At 45.9% G+C, this 22,478-nt stretch overlaps 1 protein-coding gene and 2 long non-coding RNA genes across 3 annotated transcripts in view; 1 reads left to right on the top strand and 2 right to left on the bottom strand.

Annotated features, from left to right (window-relative positions):
* Positions 1–6,815, bottom strand: part of LOC125697238 (uncharacterized) — a 64,088-nt gene extending 57,273 nt beyond the window's left edge. Inside the window, exon 1 of the long non-coding RNA XR_007378742.1 lies at positions 6,731–6,815. This is a non-coding gene — a long non-coding RNA (uncharacterized LOC125697238). The remainder of the gene's footprint in view (positions 1–6,730) is intronic.
* Positions 1–16,803, top strand: part of IQCA1 (IQ motif containing with AAA domain 1) — an 85,749-nt gene extending 68,946 nt beyond the window's left edge. The window contains exons 15-19 of the mRNA XM_048954145.1: positions 2,361–2,560; positions 8,364–8,450; positions 10,982–11,159; positions 12,953–13,191; positions 16,321–16,803. Of these exons, the coding sequence (XP_048810102.1) occupies positions 2,361–2,560; positions 8,364–8,450; positions 10,982–11,159; positions 12,953–13,191; positions 16,321–16,413 (797 nt within the window). The 3' untranslated portion in view covers positions 16,414–16,803. The remainder of the gene's footprint in view (positions 1–2,360; positions 2,561–8,363; positions 8,451–10,981; positions 11,160–12,952; positions 13,192–16,320) is intronic.
* Positions 13,495–21,903, bottom strand: LOC125697241 (uncharacterized). Its single transcript, XR_007378745.1, has 3 exons — positions 21,802–21,903; positions 16,300–16,341; positions 13,495–14,065 (listed from the first exon to the last, which is right to left on the bottom strand). It is a non-coding gene; the product is annotated as an uncharacterized LOC125697241 (long non-coding RNA).
* Positions 21,904–22,478: the final 575 nt, after the last annotated feature.

Below are 22,478 nucleotides of genomic sequence, written 5' to 3' on the forward strand. Positions count from 1 at the left end.
GTCTGAGTATGTTTTGGACATCTGAGAGAGCACTTAAATATGCCCTTGCAGTTTTAACGCCAGACTTAAGCAGCATCCAGCAAAGCTTTGCTGGGTTAGGTTGTTCATTTTTAATGCAAAGTCTGCTTCATATTTTGCTTGGGAATGGCACGAAGCCAAGCTCCACTGATTGCAAGAAGTGCCTGCCTCAAGGGTCTCCTATACTTCATTTGCATCATTTTCGATTTGTGGTTTGATTTTGGGGAAGATTTTAACTGGCCTTATCCACCCCCAGGCCGTGTCATTGTCTGCTCATCCCCTTCATATGGGCAAAACAGCATCTCAGTGCTTCCCATTCTGGCAAATGGAGCAAAGATGACACAGCCTTCTGCTTCTCCCCACCCTTTGCATGCCTTCCAGAAAGACAATCACTTGGGCTGTTTGGGATGCACACACCAGAGGACCCAGTGCCCACCAGAGGAGCTCAGCGTGCCCCAAAGTTCAGTGCAACAGCCCTTCTTCATCTGAGATTTGGGAGAAACATCTCTTATCCCCAAGAGAAGTGTTCATTCTGCTTATCAGCTCAATCTGAAGAGTCAAGTTATTGGAACACGACGCTACCACCACCAACACTGTTGTCCCTAGCCAAAGTCTTCCCATCTGGTTTGGGGTAACGCTCAGGGGTTGGCCACAGGCATGACTGCAGTCAGCTGGGAGACTTGAGCTGTTATCCCTCTTCTCACTGACTCCATGTGGTTTTTCACATATCAGATAACTCCAAGGTTATGTTTTAACACCATCTAATCAAGTGAAATCAAGCCCCAAGACACTCCCAAAGCGGAGGGGAAAGAAAGCCTGTAAATTTTCTACCATTTATGAAACTGGCAAAAACATCTAAAGAGAAGAGACCCTGGACTAGTTAAGCAAACAGCATACTTGCAATAGGAGTTTGAAAAATGCCTTTGAATTAAAAAAAAATATTTCCCAAGCCAAGAAAGTCTCAGGAACGGTTTCACCTTCTGGGCAATCTGTTATGGATGACATTTCACTTAATTGGTCTCAGAACTAGTTAATCATTATATCACTGTGTACAGTTTATTCTTGAGGTTTTCACCTGATAGCAAGGAAAGTTCCAGCTGAAACAGCACTGAGAACACAAGCAGCTGAAATAAGCAGGAGACAATGGTAGAGGATACACTTCATCTTCAACCACAGAGGAGTTCACTACTCCCCTCCATAACACATCCACGTATAAGAGTAATAGATTATTAATATTTGGTCATTTTGTACCAAAGGCTGGGTGCCTGACAACTTCACTGGATCCTGCACAGTGCTGAAGTAATGGCACTTATCATTGACATCCATGCAGAGTGTTCAGCCTTCAGGACACAGATAAGGAGCCTCACTGGATTTGTTGTTCAGTACCACTCCTGCCTGCCTCATCAGAAACCCTTCTTTGAAAGGAAGTTCTTAAAACTTGAGTTTCTATCACCATCAAGCACCTGAACTGTGCTACAAGCATTTCTGCCAGGCTTTCCCAGGTGACGGAGCAGATATCTTACAGCTCAGACTGAACTTACCTACAGCAAGCAACGAGGCACACTTGGAAGTACCGAGCACCCATTGCAAGCAAAGCAGAGCAACCAGAAATGCTCAACCAAATGAAATCAAGAGAACAGAAAATGGATCCACTTTCTGCAAGCAGACATTTCACTTGCTTTGCAGCATGCAGCTACCATGTTGCAGGCTGGAGGATAACACGTGCTGCTCTGCAGATGAGCTGATGCCACCCAGCAGCAGCAGTGCATGGGAGGAATATAGGCAATGAAAGATTTTGGAGCAGGGCTAACCTAAGTGGGGTGGTCAGTTTGAAACGTTACTCATTTTCAGTGGAGAGGAAAAGTGCCCTAAAAACGGAGGTGCAGATAGAAAGTAAACAAGAGCAATGGTAACATCTGGTTTCAAAATCACTGACAAATGCAGCAGCAATAGACGGTCCCATTAGCTTGTTTTCTCTAAAGCTGGGAAGCTTCATTTCAGACAGCAGCAAGAAGGAGTTCTGCTAGTCCCGCATGCAGCATGAATCTACACCTTTGTCCAAGTGCAGGAAGACTTGCTCTGACAAATACTAAGCTTAAAGCCACAGGTATGCCTCTATCTAGGCCTTCACTTGACATCAGTTAGCAACTGTGCACTCAAGTGTGCTATTGCCACAGCTCTGGTTACACAGAAATCAACTCCGCAGCTCTTGTGCTGTATTAATGAAACAATGATTTCGCATTATAAAATATTTAATGTGAAGAGAAGAGGCAGAGTTGTTTCATTACCTTTATGGCAAGACTTAAATGAAAGCAATAACAGCACCGTATGACTTTTTACAGGCTCCCAAACTGTCCACGAGAAGGCTCCTTTGGTGAAAGCCTTGCTACTAGCTGGCCCTGCTGGTGTTGGAAAGAAGATGCTGGTCCATGCTATCTGCACAGAAACAGGAGCCAACCTCTTCAACCTTTCCCCTTCCAACATCACTAGGAAGTACCCAGGCAAGAACGGCCTGCAGATGATGCTCCACATGGTTCTCAAGGTACTGTGCTTGTGTACTGCTACCAAAGATGCAGTAATCAGAAAACAACCTTGTGATGGATTCCTGGGCCCGAGTTTTGTATCAGCAAGTACACCAGGTCCAAAAAAAGAGTGCAAATCCAGGTTTGAAATTCCCATCTTGCTTTCATGCCTCCCAAACCACTTGCTGACAGCCAAGGATGAAATGCCCCTTGAGAAATCCCCTGTAGTGGCCATATTTTTCACATCAACATTTCTACAAGCTTTATGTTACCTCGAATATGAAAAGCATCAGATAAAAAGTTTTCTGTTTATGTGCACGTCAGTCAGGAATGCATTCCATGCAGCATTTAATCAAGTACCAGACTGGAGGTGGTCACAAATTTCCTCCCTGGGACTGTTGCTGCAAAGCAGCTCTCTCCTGTACTGCTCTCTGTTTACCTATCAGCAAGCTTTTGAAAAGAGAATCTCAGTTCAAGATTACATTAACAGAAACACACAAGAAGTCTGGAAATGAAAGAAGGCATATGAGCTGTGAAGAACATATTCCAAATCCTCATAGTAAGAAGAGATGCTACCCTGGCAGGATTTCTGCTAAGGAAGGAAGCTGGTAAACATTTCCAGAAGAAATGCACTTAGGAAAAAAAAAACCCACAGCATATATGCTAGGAATAGCCCAATGCAGCATTTCTCCCCCACCAAAGGCCTTCTAAAAGACTGAATTCAAATGGGCTTTCCTTGGGATTCAATCAGATGTACTTTATTAAAGCCAGTATTAGAGCAGGCTTTGTGGCAGGTGCCTCTATCACCACAGGAGACAGGTTTCACAATTAACAGCAATGCAATCCCCAAGGAGCCCATTTCTTGCTGGTCAGAGCAGTGCCTGGGGAAAAGCTGCCCTGTGAGGCTGTAACACTAACACTGGGTCTAGCATTCCCTGTGCCACCAGGCTCAGCTGGTACTCCCTTCCCTCCCCACTTTTCACCCTTCTCTGCTGACTTTGTGGCCTCATCACTAGCAAAGCACACATCTGACTGCAGGCGTAGCACACACACCACCCAGTCCCTGCTGGAGCACAGAGCTGTTAAACACAGGAGAAAGGAGGGCAGCATCCTACAGAAGGTTCCAGCAGAGTGAATTAAGGAGGTTTTTGGTTGTTTTTATTATACATGTTCCAACCAGTATATATAGCATGTGTACATATGTAGGCACACATTATATACATACACACACAAGTTTGCATCCATGTTTATCTGTTAAAAAACCCTTAGTTTTTCCAGATTGTACAAAATCAAACGGTAGCATTGCCCAAAAATCCCCAAAATCAGGGAGGAACAACCCAAATTTATTTCTCTACTGCAGACCCTCCAGAAGTAGGGATGATACTTTGGGGCTCCTCCACAGAGCACGACTGGAAGTTGCTCACAGTCAGTTGCTTGGAATAAGCATCCAGGCACTTGCTTACCAAAAGGTGACTTGTTCCAACTGCAGCAGCACTGCCCCAAACTCCGCTCCTCTAATAACAGAAAATAGCACAGCACGCTCCCTCTTCCCAGAGGATACTTCATCTGCATTTTAATTCCCCTACCAATTCATAGTGACACAACACCTGCCTCAGCATCATGCAAGTCAGCTACATTTAATTTTTATTCCCAATTCCATTGGCAGCTTGACCTCTCCCCACCACCTCCATCCCCATGGCTGGGTTGCTAATTTGTCTAATCCCCTCACTATTCTGGATTGCACAGGTTCTCAGAGCCAGGATGGAAGCCAGCTTGGTCAGTACTACCAGGTCAGCTCCCATCTTTGTTCTGATCTACATTACCAGCTGCCATCGCTCAGAGCTGATTAAGCTGTCCTTGGCAGCTTGGAACCTTACCCCTTCCTTCAAGTTCTGTAGTTGTTTGCTGGCTGCTGGCAGTTGTTTCATAGAGACGCCCTGAACCAGTGAATAGCACTGGAAAAAATGAAGATCTCATTCATTTCAGATTCAAGAGCCAAATCTGTTTCTTTTTTCCTCTGTTATTTCTGGGAGGAGACAACAAGAGACATACCAGCCCTGATCCAAAAGAGAGAGACGTGTGTGTTGCTCAAAGCAAGCATTTGAGATGTCACATGAGGGTAATGACTTCTCATACCAGAGCAGGAAAACCCCCACATTTCAATCTGCCTATTTAAAAGAAACAGAAGGAAGGTTAATCCTGAATGGGAAAGCTATTAAAAAAAGCTGGGAACACCAAGCTCCAGCAATTGCATTCTCCATAAAGACACAAAACCTACCAAGTCAGCTCTTCTACTGGGAAGAGAGGATCTGTCTCAAACAGAGACACAAAGCTCAAACCAAAGCATTCTGGAACATTTCAGTTAAAAAATCACATTTCCAATACATTGAGGCAGCTTGAATTCAAATGGAGTTTTCTGCCAGCTTGTACCAACCAAGGGTTAGCTTTCTCATCAAGGCACAAAGAGGTCCCCCATTAGCAGCCACCAGGTTAATCACTACCAGAATGACACAGCACTGACCAGGTGAAAAGGTTGGGAAAGCTGGTCAGGAGGGAAACAGCAGCACAGAAGCGTGGGGATTAGCAGCTCTGTGCACAAGTTCCACTGACCAGTTCTGCAGTGCAAGCAGGCTGCAGGTGTTTCATCACCATCACTGTCAGTAGACTGCGTTATCAGGCTCTTTGGTTACGCTATATAGCACAACAGAGGCAAATATCTTACACACCAAAAAAAAGAGTGGTTGAGTTGATTTAAGATTAAATGGTATAATCCTTGCATTGAGAGGCAACATAACTTTGCCAGGTTCCCCCCCCCCCACTGAATCAAGTTCATTCATTTGTAACCACTGCTGTACCGTCCCTATGGGCAGGTCATTTTTAAGACAATCTGAAGTATCAGGAATGGTTTACATTAGGGCACTGAGTATTTCACCATCAAAAGGGACTCCCATCACAGCTGATACGTGGGAACAGCACTATCAGCCTTGCCTCGAGCTCTCCAGGAGCAATTCTTATCTTGCTGCAGCACAGCCTGCTAGAAACCCAAACCCTAGGGTGATAAATATCACCAGCTGCTGACACTGGGCAGGATTAGAAGGGTGAAGGAGCCATCTGCTGGCAGCTCCTCCAAACCAGGGAGAATGCAGCAAAGCTAAGAACACATCAGCTACAAATTAATTACATACAGCACGTTTAATTATCCATGGATTCGAACTGTCTGTGGATAATTCAGATTAAGCACTTCCATGGGGACATACAGCATATCTGCCAGCAGTGTGAACGAGATGCTCCTGGCAGCCTGATCTGTCATCTGGAGAAGACAACAGAACTCAATGCACTGTGTTTGGGCTGCTAGATCACTGCCTACCAACACTGGAAAAATAAAGGCATGAAGCAGCCAGCATCCATAAAACAGCCTGGGTTGAAAAGACCCACAATGCTCATCTAGTTTCACCCCCCCTGCTATGTGCAGGATCACCAACCACCAGACCAGGCTGCCCAGAGCCACATCTAGCCTGCATCCAAATCATTGCCCCGACCAGAACACACAGGGAAGCATCTATTTAAGAGGCAGCTGGCATTGAGTGTGTTCTTAACTAGAGACAAAAAAAGAAGAGCACAGGTGTGAAAATGGTAAGAGCTCTTCCTTAGGAGTTAAAATGAAACCCTAGGCTGGTTAAAGCCTTCAGGCTGTTTGAGAAAGCTGCTAACCACAGAACCACCTCTGAGCCAAATAGGGAAGATCCCTCCAGGCTGTAGCAGCCCTGCTGAGGAGACATCACAACTCCCTTTGAAGCGCATAAGCAGAGCTCAGCTACTGCTAACAGCTTAATAACCTTCCCCAGCCTCATTCCCTGTGTCAGATAGGGCTGCAGCATCAGACGTACAGGTATATAGGAAATACTGCAGGAAAGCTGCATTGCTCTCTATCTTCATGCAACTATGGCACCATACAGAGCAAAACCACCAGGACAGGACTGCTCTCTAAAGAAAGAAAACACCCAGCATTGCTTTGCATCAGCTTTAGCAGAAAAGCAGCCCACATCAGCATGCAGGTCAGCCACTGTTAGAAAGCTCCCCTTAGCAGTGCTGAGTTTGGGGAAGGTCTCTAACTCAGAGCTTCCACGTGTCAAAACAGACTCCATAACACATAAAATGCAAATATCATCCTAAAAGAAACAACTACCTACCTTTCTGATCCTTGTGAGTCTGAGTTATCCAAAGAATCCTCCCATTTCAGCTCCAGCACAGGATCACTACCACAGCATTCTTCCACCTGCCTTCGAGACTGCTTATAAGCAGCTAGGAGCTAATTGACTTCACCTGCAAGTGCAAATCAGCAGGGCTGCTTGCATTTCTTGCAGGTGTGTGAGCTCTGGACTAACAGGATGCTCAGTAGAAAGCCCTGAGGTGCTGCTGTACAGCTCTGCTCAGTGTAACTGCAAACCTGTCCGCTCTGATGTGCCTTGCAGAGTGACTGTGGTGTAGGAATATGTAAAACACACCTCTGAAAATAGATAAATAAAAGGTAGATAAGAAGTGTCTGACCTTAGATGGGCAGCTGTGCTATTTCAGTCTGTCCTTTCGCTCCAGCTTGCTTGCTCACTGCTCTGCTGGGCTGAGAAGTTACCCCTTAGGTTGTACGTATAAACATTCACATTACTGCTAAGGCCCACATATTCATTTCTGCAAGATTTTCATCGTGTTCCTCACGACACCACCTATGGGTTTCATTATTAATGCTGAATAGCTCTGCCTTCCAACAAAGAGAAAGCTCTGTTTTCCTCAATGAACTTGGAGGTACCACTTGATGTACTCTAGGGCTGACACGTTCCTGCAAATAACGTGCCACGTGCCAAAGATGGCATTGTTTCCACTTCACCCATCAGCAGCACAGCGGAGCAAACAAGCCTCACAGCTTTGCTCTGCCATTCTTCTCCCTTCTCTTCAATGCATTTTTACTGCACGGATGCAGCCGTGCTCTTGGCCATAAAAATGAACTGTGGTGCTTTGAAGGAAGATGTTCACATCTTAATTCTTCCTGCTCCAGCTGTCAGTCAGGCGCTGAGCTTATGATGTATACAACGTAGTGGTTTTGTAAGCTTCCTTCCTGGAAGCAGCAGCTTCAACTGGGGGAAGGAAAAAAAAAAATAAGCAGGACAGAAGAATGCTTTCTTGTTACCCATTGATTCCTCAAGCCATCACTTTTGTTGCTGAGCAAAGCAGCACAGCTCTGAGAGCCACTGGAAAGTGATTAAAATTTGGCAGCAGAATGTCTAAACCACTGGCGTTTCTATAGCAATAGGGAGAGTGCAAGATGTGAAGAAGCCTGTAGCATTGCTGCCATCCTGCTGTGAACCAGAGGTATAGTGCTCTGACTTTGGAGCCGGAAAGCCCATTTCTATTGACCCCCCCCCCCCTTCCAATTTAACAGGCTCCATTTTAATTCTCGGGCTGACTGCGGATTAAATGTTATGCTGTAAGCCAGATTGCCTGCCAGCTTATTTTCCTTAAGGGTTCCTTTTTGCAGAACCACAGCCGAATTCGGGTTGGGAGGTGCAGCATAAGCACAGCAGTCAGAATGATCCAATTTGGGATGAGTTCTCACCTTTAGCTTCCTAAACAGAATCCTTTTGATGTGCCAACGCTACCGATCAGAGCCAACGCTGCTCACGAGTGCTGCTCATTTCTGGGGGAAAAAAATAAACCCAGCTAATTGTAATTGCCGAAATATGGATTCAGAAGCGTGATTATAGGCGCCCAGGTATGAAATTATGGCCATTTTAATCAACTTCTCGCATTCCCTCTCCCATTTTCTCTTAGGTGGCCAAGCAGCTGCAGCCTTCAGTCGTGTGGATCGGAGACACGGAGAAAACGTTCTACAAAGCAGTGCCCAAGGCTGAAGAACAGGTGAGGTGCTCCTTTCTTATTTTGGTGCTGATAATTTCCAACACAAAGGAGCAGGTGTATCTCTCAGCTCAGCACATACTGGTATGACTGGACCCACCGAAGCTTGCTTGATCATCGCTTGTCTCACTAATGTGTTTTTTTTCTTTTAAGAGAGTCTTGTGACCTCTCAGGGGCTCTTAAGAAGTCACATTTCTCTCCTACCCAGCCGTATTTGCTGTATTTAAAAATAGTCCAGCCACTGCTCATCAGTGCACTGAAAAGCAGGAGAGAATAATGGAGAATTTCAAAACGCGAGGCAAGAAGCTAAAAGTTAAGACGAGCTTAAACTGTTCGGGTCTATTAATTTGAGAAATTGGATGGAGCCAAAGTGAACAATAAAGTAACGAGGATAAATTTCCACTGTGAAAGAGAAGAGCATATATTAAACACTTATGTTTACAGATTATTTTCTTTGGGCTCCCCGGAGTCCTGTTAGCTTCCATTCCTTCCTGCCTTGTGCAGCTTCCCCACCAGAAAGAAAATTAAAACACTGCCCAATAGGCACAGCAACTCAGCCACTGCAGCAGAGAGCCGTTCACCTGAAGTCCTGATTAGATTCATGCTGCTTGCAAAATAGTTCACAAAACCAAAGCTTTCTTTTTTTCCTAAGGCAAGTGCTTCGTGTTTGGGCTGTGTGATGGACACGAGCCTGGTGATTTGGAAGACTGTATCATGCTGGATGAGGCCACTGAGTGCTGAGAGGGCTGCGTGAGCTCATGGGTGTGCAGGGCTTGATGCCCTCTAGTGGTTCTTACACTGGGAGTGAACGTTCAAGTGCAAATGGGGATTAAAATGAAGACTAGAGGCCAAAGGTTGCCTGGAGCACTCGTGAGCTTTATCTGCTTTGAAAGGAAAAATAAAACAAAGTAGTCTCTGTCCAATCCTCTGTAAAGGGTGCAGAGCAGTCAGATATCAAATACGTTATGGTAACCCAGCTGCCATGGATGACATGCAAGCAGTTAAGCCACTCAAACAAATAGGGGTCACCTTCACCATTCACCCCACTTTTCTCCAGCTCAGGTGCACGTGATGGCTGAGATCCTAGCTTGCCTCTGTGACAGGTTCTCTTGCTACTGATATATTTCTTTCAAGGTGGAGGAGGTAATGTTAGCTTTCAGTACATATCCATTAACTGCGTGCACTCTGGACACACATTACCTTCAAAAGTGTAGCAGGAGCTGCTGACACACAAATGCCAGTCAGTAGGCTTGACACAAGAGTGGAATCTTTCCCTTGTCTCTAGCACCAGTACCTTTATGATTTGAAAATAAAGATTCCTACAGGCTAAGCAACGAGCACCCATAACAAAAGAGGGACTAATGGGTATCCGTGAATATCACATCACCCCCAAAAAACTCTAAGTGCTCTAAATGCAGGGGATAAACTGGGGCTTATTTTTGTGAGACAGGAGTCAATTGCTTTAAAAATTCTCTGCATCTTCTGGCAGATCACATTTTCCCAGCAAAAGACACTTTATTAGTCTAAGAAAGGTTGGTCTGAAATTGAGGCAGCTGCCAACTGCATAGCAAAAAACGCACACCTAGAGTAAGGCTCTCCATTGAGTGTGATTGACTGGGGTGTTAAGCCTCAGTTATTTCTGGAGAGGCTTCTAAGTCATCAGACTTTTCTGAATACGTAAAATGGTAGAATGGCTTGGGTTGGAATGGACTTCAAGGATCATCAAGCTCCAACTCCCCTGCAACGTGCAGGGCCCCCAACCTTCACATCTAACACTGGATCCCTAACCCAGTTATTCATTTGCAGAATAACACCTCAGCAATTTGATGAAGTTTTCCCAACCAATTTTCACTTGATCCTCATCAAACTTAAGTAGCCAGTGAAAAGTTCTGCTCAACGGACATCTGTTCTGTTGATAAGAGTTGAATATTCATAATAAGGTCTAACAGCAATCATCACAAAGATCTGAGTCCCGAGTTCAAAGAGCTGAGATTCCCAGCAAGGTGAAATCAAAGAAGAAATCAGGGAGCGTGTTTTTCATCTTGAAAATACCAGCAGGGGTTGGTAGACAAGAACCTTCATGAACTATGAGAATTCCAGGCCAGGTTACATACCCATGTGTTCCTTCTATCCATTAGGGATCACCAAGTGCGCAGGTCCAAGCAATATTTCTTGAACTGAAAAATAAGGATTTCCTACTTTAAATTAGTTGTTGCTTCCTTCCTGCTTTCCAGGAGAGAGCCAGCAAATGCTCTAATAAAAAACACGAGCACTCAAACCCACGAATCCCTGGGCAGAAATCAGTTTGCAGAAGATAAGGGCTTTCTACTCAGGTTGAGCATCTAGCCTGTTTGTACTAAGTTGCAAAGAAACTAGTGGAAAAAAACCCAAATCCCATTGCAGATAGCATGTCTATGTATAACACACATACCTACATTATTCATATCTACAGTCGTTGCTTCACCTCATTAACTCTAAATTGTCAGTACTGATAAGAACTCTTTCCCCCTTGTATTCACATGCGCTCTCTGAAGATGAATCCGAAACGTCTGGAAAAGATTCTCCCCAAATTCCTGAAGGCTTTGAAAGCAGAGGACAGAGTGCTGCTGGTGGGGACCACCAGCCGGCCCTTTGATGCCAAGATCAAACCTTTCTGCAAAGTTTACCAAAAAATCATCCTGATCCCTCGGCCTGACTATGCTTCAAGATTCGGCAAGTACCTCGGGTCTTTCTGACAACTACTGATGCACTTAATAATGTGAATTACTGCAAGAAAAGTGGTGGTTTGTTCACGTCCTTCAGAAGTGGCTGGTAGATGGGCTTTTGTTCCCAGAGGTATCATTTTCTCCTGATTGTATCGTGTGGTTTAATACACTTTTCTGGGTACTGTGTAGTCTGGATGTGGTGACTCATAAGCAGAAGGGCCGTTGAGGTTCAGTCTAAAGATGATGTGGAAGAAAGATTTAGGACTATTCACAGTGACACCAAACACTTCTAAGCCAGGAATCTGAATGGTACCTTTCTCCCATCAGAAGCTCCTAGCATGAATATCCCTATTGATCACCACATCAAGGAGAACAGACTCCTTCCATGCCACTGATCTCTGGTGGATCATATCCCAGAAGAATACAGAATGAAAAGAAGCCTCATTGAGTCCGGAGACCTCGCTACACAACTGTGCTCTGAGTAAACCAGACAATATTGCTCCACATCTTCATCTCGTTACAAAATGATGCAACTGTGTTTTGAAGTCCATTTCTGCGCTGCCTTTCAAGGAGGCAGCCAAGGTACTGAGATGATGCATGTTTGGGCAAGCTCAAGACAGATTTTGACTGTCTAGCACGTTGTAAATCTCTCCCACATTCAATAATTTTCAGTGTGGATGGGAAACGGTCCTTAAGCAGGCTAACATGTGTTTCATGTTAAGTTACAGCTCTGATTAATTGCTAACAGATAAGGGACTTGAATAAGACCTAGAGAAAGGAGGTGATAGCAGCTGAATTTAGCTACGTTCACTCCTGAGGACTGAACCTGTCACATTCTGGGATTCTCACCACTAATTTGGAGTCAGAAGGGCCAGCCGAAGGGATTTCAGCTTGCAAACCTCAGAATGCCCCAAAAAGTTAACTCTTGACATATTGAAGGAGATTAAATTTCTAGTTTTAATTCTTTGATGTTGTCCCATTTAAGGCAGTACCCGCCTTGGAGTTCAATGGAAACAAGGTCGTTACAGCACAGAGCGCTCATCTTCCCATCATGGCAAACTCCAGTGCCTAACAGCCAATCTGAGAACTGATGAAAACCTTTTTTGGCCATGGCATAACAACCACAAACAGCCACAGTGCACAGACTTTACCCATTCACTACAACCTTCCTTTTGCTACAGACCAGAAAACTCCATTCTGTGCATGGTGGCAAACGTGCAGTGGAAACCATTAGGCTGGTAACACCAGCTTTCCACCCAGCTTTTTCATATCCCTCCGAGATAGTCCACTTGATTGCAAATTACACATCAACAACAACAAACTATTGCTCTGATTACTTCATTTTTGTCAGCAAAATCTGAGGCAGTTCGGGTATCACTGGTCTGAGCTTGCAGCTACAAGAAACAAGCAGGTCCACCATTATTCAAGAAGCAAAATGCCAATCACAGAGACATTTACACCTGCATACAACATGTGCCTGCGTAGCTGGAGGCACTGGGCTTCAAAACCAGACTTCAAGTCCCCATACCAGCCCTATGCACATGGAGGAACCCTAACCCTAACTCTGTTCTTAGGGTGACCCATCAGGTCACCCAAATTAAGCCAGGCTGTTAATGGAAGTGCTTAACTCTGCACCCCCAAATGGGGAAATACTGGCTTCCTTTCCATGTATACTCATTTATTTAAGCAGCCCTTTCCATTTTTACCTTGTGTGCCCATAATGCAGAACTGTTTCTCCTGCTTTCCTTAACACGTGTCTTTGGCATTCTCTCTCTTTCTATTTTGGACTCTGCTGAGCAGCGTTATGGAAACACGCCATCACACAGCGTGGTGGAGAGATCACCAAGCTGCTGAGCATCAGCTGCCTGGCCAAGCTGTCGGACGGCTTCACCCAGGGCCGCATCGTGAGGGCAGTGCAGGCAGTGCTGAGCGAGCTGCGCCTCCTACAGATGGCCAGGAAGCCCTTGCGCACTGCTGAGTTCCTCACCCCGCTGGCCAGCCAGGACCCCGTGTACAATGAGGAGGAGGAAACGTTTAAGGTGATGTTAGGAGCTGTGCTAACTGGCTGTCTCTTCTCATCCCCTGTTGCCTGGGCATATTTGACCTGGGGATCTGCTCATTCTGCTGGTGCCCTTGCATGCATGGATAAATGTGTGCCATGAGTGTGGTGCATCCATCTTTGCTTGGTGGGAGCTGACAAGTGTAAGCCTGGCTGTATTTTCTTCAGGAGGCAGAGAGCTTGGACATCCAGGATCCTCGGGGTCAAATTCTAAGTCCTTTTCTTAACATTTTCTCAAATGAGAATTTTCTCACACGAGTTTTTGTCTGTGGGATTCAAAAAGTGAGTTTCCACTCCCAGGGCCATAAAATATTTAAGGCAAACACTGGTGTGCTGCACGCACCTCAAATACACATGGGTCATGCTGCAAGAGGTGGTCAGCGGGCATGGTGGGCTGGGACTGAGCTACAGATGATCTGAAACGTTAAGCTTTTCCAAGCTTAACATGGTTCAATGATTCCATGGGCATGCTTGCAGACCACAGAGGTCTCCCACCAAGAGGTTTCCTTTCCGTTCTGCTCTTTGCACATCCCTTGGCTCTGCATCCCCATAGCACCTTGCAAATAAATAGCATGCAGTCCCTAGCAGCCTGGTGCAAACCACCTTCCACTGCTACCCTAATGATAGTGGATATTTCTCCCAGCTCTGCTGAATGCTGTCCAATTTCCACTTTGAGCCATTTGGCTCACTCAGCATAGGCAGCATTTGTGATATTTGGCAAATCACTCTTGTTTTCCTCGTGCTTCCTATCTAAACCAATATCTTCCCTCAGGGAGAGGCTAATAGTTCAGTGTTGCAGCGCAGGAAAAAAACCTCCTATCATTCCCAGCTCCGAGTCGTAATCCATTTGTGCCCTGTAACACAAGAGCTAGCATTTAGCACAAGTCTAACTCACGAATGCTGTTCCACTTCCCACAGCCATGCCTGTTTTGTACAGCAAGGAGCACGCAGGCAGCACTTCATTTTGAACACTGCTACTGTCGCCCTCAGCGCCCCACGGCCGTCGTTTCCTTGCGTTAATTACAGCCCTTAAGAAAGTGTTTCCTTTTATCTGCGTTCAATTTGTTTCCCTTTAAATGTCACGGAGCCTGGCACCTGTAATATGGCACAGGGGATGAGGACCGTCAAAATGGCCTCATGCATCAATTAACTCAGTATCCTCATCTCTCCGCACACAGAAGGACCTTTTCCTGAGCCTCTAATCATTGCCATTGCTGGACCTCTTCTGTTGCTTTGCTTTGTCCCTTTTGAAGCGGGGTGGCTAAAACTTAAAGCAGCATTCAAAGTGAAGATTAGCGCTGTGATGAATCTTTGATTTCTATTCTCTGGAAACATGAATCTCCCTGTTTGACATTTATATTCCGCCAGCGTTCCGAAATGAATATAAATAATGCAAAAATTTTGTGATAACGTGATTTCTTTGTCCAATTTACTCCAATTTCTGGCCCAATTATCCATCCGCCACGTTCCTGAAATTAAAAATCATCGCCCCAGTGGGACTGATACAAATCCTCGCACAGAAATAACAGCAGTCCTACAGAGCAACGGGTGCTCAGCCAGCACTCCAGCTCTGCCTGGCAGTGGCTGATATGAAACACGTGTAAGATGTAGGAAAACCCATACCAAAGAGCTGTGGATGTCATTCCTGAAGGTTTTTAACTCTGATCTGTCACATACCGTCCATCACTTACATCCCCAGCTCAGGTGCTGGTGGCCTACAGTGATATACCTTTTCCTTTAGCCGTATCTGAGGAGCTGGCTTCATTAAGACCTGTTAGAATCATAGAATGGCCTGGGTTGAAAAAGACCACAGTGATCACCCAGCTCCAACCCCCTGCTGTGTGTAGGTCACCAACCAGCAGACCAGGCTGCCCAGAGTCACATCCAGCCTGGGCTTCGATGCCTGCAGGGATGGGGCATCCACAGCCTCCTCGGGCAACCTGTTCCATTGGGTCTTTCCCAGGAGTTTCCCTAAAGCATATAGCTGTCCTGGTAACCAGGTAGCTGCTTTGCTAATCAAAAAGACAAAAGCAGACAGCCTTGCATGCCCATTAGCAGGCAGTTTGTTGCATCTGAATAGATTCATAGAATCACAGATTCATTCAGTTGGGAAAAGTCCTCTCAGATCCTCAAGTCCAACTCCACCACACCATGCCCAATGCCCATGGCCCTCAGTGCCACATCCCCATGGTTATGGAACACCTCCAGGGATGGTGACCCCAAGACCTCCGTGAGCAGCTGTGCCACTGCAGCACTGAGAGTTTTCTGAGAATAAATGGTTCTTAATATCCAACGTGCACCAGAGGAGACAGAGCCGTGGCATTAAACAGTGGTTTGTGGCCAGAGGAAAGACTTCAATTTCAGATGGAAGAGTACAGCCAAATGAGAACAAATGCGTTTTATCCATCATGTCAGCACCTAGTGGCACGTTAATCTCTGGTGTGGGCAGGCCTTGCTGATAAAGTTCTGCGTATACATATGAGGATTGACTAATTCCCACACAGTTCTCATTTTAAAGCACTGCCCTCTCTTTCGTTTTACATTATTTTAACGTGGCCTTGTTGACATTACAGCCCAGGAGCTTGGCAAGTGTGCGGAGCGACCATACCAAAACCATTTACAAGTCACAGGACTGTGAACAGGCATCTGAAAGCAATAAACAGGTTTTTAATGTTCGGGGTTTGTTTGGTTTCTTAAGCTCTCTCATTGAAATAAAAACTGTCTGGGTCGATTTGCAGAACCATGAGAAGCATATGCTTTGTCTGCTGCCAAGTTTCAGACCAGAAAGGGTTTTGACAAGAGCTATACGCCTTGGAAATAGGGTTGATCGCAGAAGTTCTAACATTTCCATAACTATAGCAACACAAATGGCCCGGCTAAGTATTCCTGTTAATGAGACACACTTCACGCAGGCAATCACCATACTTCTTGTTATAATGATGTCCTCAAGAGATCTAAGGGTTTTATTTCTGCTGCTCCACAAACCGGCCAAGGTTTTAAGAATTTTGTATGGAGTGCTCCATTGTAGCAGTAAAAGGTCTCTTAACTGTTCATTATTATTATTTTTTTTAATATTATTAAAGCATACCTGTGCTTTCTGGTTCTCCAGGCTTGGTATGCCAAGACACCGCTGGGTCGAGCACGAAGCAAAGCAGCGGCGAAGAGCGAGAAAGCAGGAAAAGGAAAAGGGAAAAAGAAATAAGAAGGTGAAGGAAAAGAGACAACACCAACTTCCTCCAGAATCCTGTGTCCGGCAATGGCCATCACTGGACAAGGGGGAGATGTTAGGAAAGCAGGCATTCTGGAATAAAGCACCACAAGTTAAAACAAAGAGAACTCATTTCTGAATGTATTTTTAAATGTTAATAGGACGAGACATCAATGTGACAAGTAGCTCTCAGAGGATAAAGAGTTAATGGCCATCGACTTGCTCAAGCATTATTTATTCCGAGAGGTTTTAGGGGGCAGAGGGGTTCATTACTCAGAACTGTAACATGCCATCAACTTTTAGGCTACCCTCATTTATTTCAGCAAGTAACTCTCCTTAAAAATTGATGTCACGTTAATGTCTTTCATTACTTTAATACCCTATATGCTTTATAAAACTAACTGCTTTATATATCTGTAAGTCTAATGTGTTACAGTTCTCGATAAAACTATTACGGCCGTAAAGACTGCTTTTTAATTGGGATGGATTATAAGACACTTAATGCCATGTATTTACATAGCCATGCACTTCTTCACCTTTAGATGCATCAGCGTGGGTAGATTAATGCATGCATTCACAGAAAACAACACCAAAAGCAGAGCCAAAGCAAAGGGCAATGTTCAGGTTGGTGGAAGAGAGGGGGATGGAACTGAGCCTTTCCTGCTCTTAGAGAGAAATCAGCTGTAAAAAGATGCTCCTGGAAGAGGTAGGCAGAACATATGGAAAGATTCCTGTAGGTACAGAAAACAATTCAGGTAATCATATCATTGAGCACAGCAGAAGGGTCTGGCTGGCTCTGGTTAATAAAGTGAGTTTTCTCCTCAAGGGAGGCTGCTGTGCTAACACAGCAAACTCCCTTTTCTCGTGGTCCTCACTGGCCAGCCCCTTCGGCCACCTGGCACAGGGCTCTCCTGAATTTCAGCCCTCCTGCCTTGAGGCTGCATCCCCTGGGGGACCCATATTACAAGAGAGGAAATGTTTGCCAGATCCCTGTGCAAAGCCCCAGGGTTTTGTGAGGCTGTGTGAGCCTTCCAGCAGCCTCCAGCCATCCAGCAGCAATCCAGCTGCTGGAGCCTCATCGTGACCTACACAAGGGACTGCTGAGTACAAGTTTCCAGGCCCCGATTTAATCATTTCCAACAGAGCAGCCTCAACATTTGGCTTCCCTTTCTTTACTCCTTCTTTGCAGACTCTGTCTTTGCAACCTTCTTGGTGACTTGCAGCAGGCTGATGCGTGCATGGTGTGATGAGGAGGAGACAAAGCAGGCAGGAGGTCGGCTTCCAGGGCAAAGCCAGCAGAGAGCAGGAAACTCTGCCATGTTTGGCTGCCTTTAGTCAAGCTTGAGCCCTCCTTTAGTCCTCTTAGGGGGCCATGGAGCAATTGTAATGCTGTTTATAATTGTTATTACAGAAAGCGCAGCTACTTGAAAATGAAGCTGTTGCAACAAGCAGAGCCAGCCCACAGTATTTCAATGTCAGTGGATGAAGTATTGAATTAAGTTGCCCTGGCTGGATCTGCTGCAGAGCCTAACCATGCTGTGAGGCTAACCGGTCTCCCACATACAGTGCTGCTATGCCAAGGTGCTGCAGAGAAAAGCATGGCAAAGCCCACTGCAGGCATTGCACAGCGCTTTGCAGGTGCAGCTTCCTTGCATGGCAGCCCTAACACCCGGCGAGGAAGAAAAATCCTCCTTTGTAGAATCACACAATCATTCCAATTGGAAAAGACCTCTCAGATCCCCAAGCCCACCCCACCATGCCCACTGACCACATCCCTCAGTGCCACATCTCCACAGCTCACAAATTGGATGGTAACCCCCCCACATTCTGGCTGGTGAAGCACACCCCATCCTCTGCACAGCCCCCAGCAAGAGGCCAGGTTGTTTTGGGGCCAGCACCTCAAGCAGGCTGGGCACTAGGCTGCCTTGTGGGAGGCAATCCACAGCAAAGTTGAGCAACGAATCTGTCATGCCCATTTATATATGTAAGTGATCTAGAGAATTATCAACTGAATTATTTAAATGTCCCATTACTATTAAATTACTGGGCATTCATTGTATGAACAGTCATAATACAGTAACTAATTTGGTATTAATGTGAATGTCAGCGTTTCATTGCAGTTATTTTGTACTTCATCATCAGATAATTTACCAATAAATTAATTGGCTTAATTGCTTCCTCCAAACCCGGGAAAAGTACATATGACATGACTTTTAAAAAGGGCTCGTGCTCACTCCCTGCCTTTCTGTTGTAACTCAGCAAGTAGGACCCTCCCCCCCAAAAAAACTCTGGTTCTAAGGAAGGGATGTTCCTAAGAAATCCTTGTTCTCATCAAAAACCTTATGAAAGCCAATGGGCAATTAAAGAAAGAAACTGTCAACAGGCAAGGAATCACAACATCACCTAGGTTGGAACAGGCTACCAACCATCAAACTGGACACCATTCCCACCAAGTGCCACATCCCTTAAACACCTCCAGGGTTGGGAACCCACCACCACCCTGGGCAGACCCCTAAGCAGCTGGGAGCACCCAGGTGCAGGTTACAAACCCTAGGCACTATCCCTGCCCCATAAATCTCCCTTGCTGGGAACAGAGGCTGCCAGCACCATGAGGTCATGCTTTCACAATGTGCTCGGGTATTATTAGCCCCCCTGGCTTATGTTGAGAGCTCAGGTTATGCCTCTGTGGCCAAAGCCCTTTAATCAGGCGCCGCAGGGCCCGTTAAAAGCAGTACCAACACTTGTTGGTGATCCCTGCCAATTTCATGGGAACTGTTTTTCCCTGCCAGCCTGCATGAAGTGATCCAGAAGCAGGGTTATGGGGAGAAGCATCCCCCCAGCATGGGGGTTGTTGCACCCAGCACTGAACCTTGCAGTCAATGGCAATGAGTCTCCGTGAGCATCCGCTCCCAGCAGCTTAGGAAATACTTAATGCTGCTTTCCCCTCAAGGAGATGGGGAAGTGCAGCCTTGCAGAGAGCTTGATGCTTTGGCACATAGTCCTCCACCATCAGGCAGAAATCAGCCTGTGCAGAACAAAGCAGGGCCATATTGGTGGTGATTGACCCAACCCACCCCAAGGGGAGCAGCACAACATTTTGGATCCATCACTGGGGAATGCATCCATCCACCAAGCGACCCACCAACATGGTGGGAGTTTATTGTTTAAGATAATGTTAGATTATTATTTTTTTTTTAAAGACATTTCTCAGCAAAACCCCCCAAATCCTGTAATACAAAGTGAAACTGACTGTTCTATTAACTCCCATCCTGCATCAGCAATTTTCTAAAGTGTGGAAACGTTATAATTGACTTTTCTGCTAGTAGCAAAATGTCATTTTTTCTTAATACTTCCTAAGTCAGTAATGCATTTCAAAAGCTTCTGATGCCACTACCACAACAGGACTTACAAATTAGCACATTTTTAGCTTTTCATTAAACACAATACAAAAAGTCTCATCATATTAGGGTTTCTCTCCTCATTATTGAAAGTACTGCGACTTTGGAACTTCTGGCAGCAAATTATAATGCACTCAGCCTGGGCCCATTGTAAATCAGGACTTCAAAAAGGGTGTCACGTAGTTGGCCCTCTTTAAGCACTGAAAATATCAGAGTCTATTTGAAAACGCCTTATGTAGTCTCTCACTAGCCTTGCAAATCATCACAGCACCAGGTAGAGCTTCCTTTTATTTTTCCTCATGGCATCAAGCCATTTCTATTCTGAACAGAAAGAGTATTACTTCTTGCTGGGATTTGAAAAAAAAAAATAATAAAACACTGAAGATAACAAGCTGCACAAGATCCCCAAATCATTTAGGGCTCTTGTTGAGCTTTGCACGCTCTCAGCATCTGTGCTCCTCCAAGCACAGGGCTTACGCTGGCTGGACAACCCATTGCATCTACTGACTTTTTACATGGGCAATGGTAGTGACAAAGCAAGAGCAAAGCATAGAACACAGAATGGCTTGGGTAGAAAGGGACCTTAAAGATCATACAGCCCCAACCAAACGTGGGCTGGTTGCCCCCCACCAGATTGAGCCTGCCCAGAGTCCCATCCAACCTGGCCTTGAGTGCCTGCAGGGATGGGACACCCACATTCACCCCCCTGCAGACACCCCCTCACCTTGGAAGAAGAGCAACATCTGCCTTTTTACATCTTCCTTGTCTCAAAAGAGGCTCAAAGCGTTTCTGATCTCTGCAAGGCTTCCTGCAACGCCAGTGCTGTATGGCTTCCCATAGGTGGGCCATTTCTCCTTAAAAATACTGATCCCATCATTAACAAAAGAACCCAGGTCCCAGGAGTAACTGGGACTGTTTTTCAGTCCCAGCTAGATCATCATTTGTCCCAGCTCCCTGTGTTCTGATACACAATGGGAAACGAGGAGAAACCACCTAGGGGCCATTTAATGGAGTAGGACAATTGCTTCCTAAGTAAATAATTAATCATAATTAAATTCTAAAAAGAAGAAGGGTGGAGGGAAGGAGAATGCCATGAAGAAAGAGAATGCTTCCATCCCTGGAGGCATTCAAGGCCAGGTTGGATCATCTTCAAGGTCCCTTCCAACCCAAACCATCCTATGAGTCTAAGATTCTATGAAAAACACCAAGAGAGACTGGAGAGCACAAGAGAATCTGAGTATTTGTTATTCAGCTGGTGGGATCAGCCCAGCCTTGTTAAGAGGGCTTAAGGGCTGAGTACAATCCTGTCCTCTCCATCAAAATTACCACTGTTCATTCAACTCTCAGAAAGCCAAAATACATTCACGTGGGCTGAAAGTTGCCATCTGATTAGCAGAAAGACTGATCCAAGCCCACAAGACCACAGCAGGCCCCGTACCACAGGCTAGAGTGTCCCAACAGCAGGAGACAAGGAGCTCTTCTGCTGCACAGCCTGGCTGAAACCACACCATGCTGCTGGGGGCCAATGTATTGGGGAAGGCAAGGGCTTAATTAGGTATAATTAACTCTGGAGGGAAAGCAAGAGCAACATGCCTCCTGCTCTGACAACACTTTGCCTGGGGAAAATTCCTCTTTCCCCTCAATCAGGCAGGCAGGATGCTGAGCACGCTTCTATCAGTCACTGACAGGACAGGCCCCTCCCTGCCACCCCAAAGCAGCCATCCTCTGGGTTCCCACTGCCCCAGGCTCAGCCCTGCTCCGACCAGCATCTTCTCCTTTCTCCACTCCCAGCACAGGTGTGCCAGCACATCAATGCACTTCTGCATGGCACATTGGTCCCAAAGACAAACAGACGCCTGAGTAGAAGGATAACCATCTCCTTATCACTTTTATCCAGACTAACTCAATCCTGCAGGTAAAACTACTGCTTTTACCCCAGATCAGCCCCGACTGAGGCCAGAGGCACTCTGACAGACTCACGTACCTTTGCACTGGTACCTGCTGACAGCTCACCCCACATGATGGATGGACCAGGTGCCGGCCAGCCCCAAGGATCAGCCACTCCATCCTGATGCTTCCCCAACCTGTAATTTCCCAAGTGGGTGAGGGATGGAAGGGAGCTCCTCACCCATTGCAGGAGCACAACCTGATGGGTGTGAACTAGCATACAAACCAGATGGCCACCTTGGTAAGCCACAGCTGTGCTAAGGAGAGGTCATACCGGTAATGAACTGGGCCTGGTCCTCACTAATTAATGCTGTCAGGTGAAGTTCAGAGGTGCTCACTGATAAGGAATAAATCAATCCCTCAGAAATGCATATGTACAGAAAGGGATAGTTTGTTCCTCTACATCCCAGAGGGCAAGTTATCATCCCCTTAACTTTCTCATTACAGCATGCTTGGGAAACACTCTTTCCATCCTGTAAATATATGCCCTTCCCAAATTCATGATGCTTCCAGGTGCTGGAAGCTAACCTAGCCTCAGAGCAAAACCAGAACCTCTCCTGCTCCGTGGTGATGCTGTGGCCCAGGAACTCATCCTGGGATCCTCAACCTCTTCTTTCTGGCCTCGTATTTTGATACAACAGAAGAAAGGGACGCCCTCCAGAGAGAACTGGACAGGCTTGAAAAGTGGGCCCTTGTGGAGCTAATGGGGTTCAG

This window comes from Lagopus muta, chromosome 8 (genome assembly GCF_023343835.1).
Source record: "Lagopus muta isolate bLagMut1 chromosome 8, bLagMut1 primary, whole genome shotgun sequence".
Lineage (NCBI taxonomy): Eukaryota > Metazoa > Chordata > Aves > Galliformes > Phasianidae > Lagopus > Lagopus muta.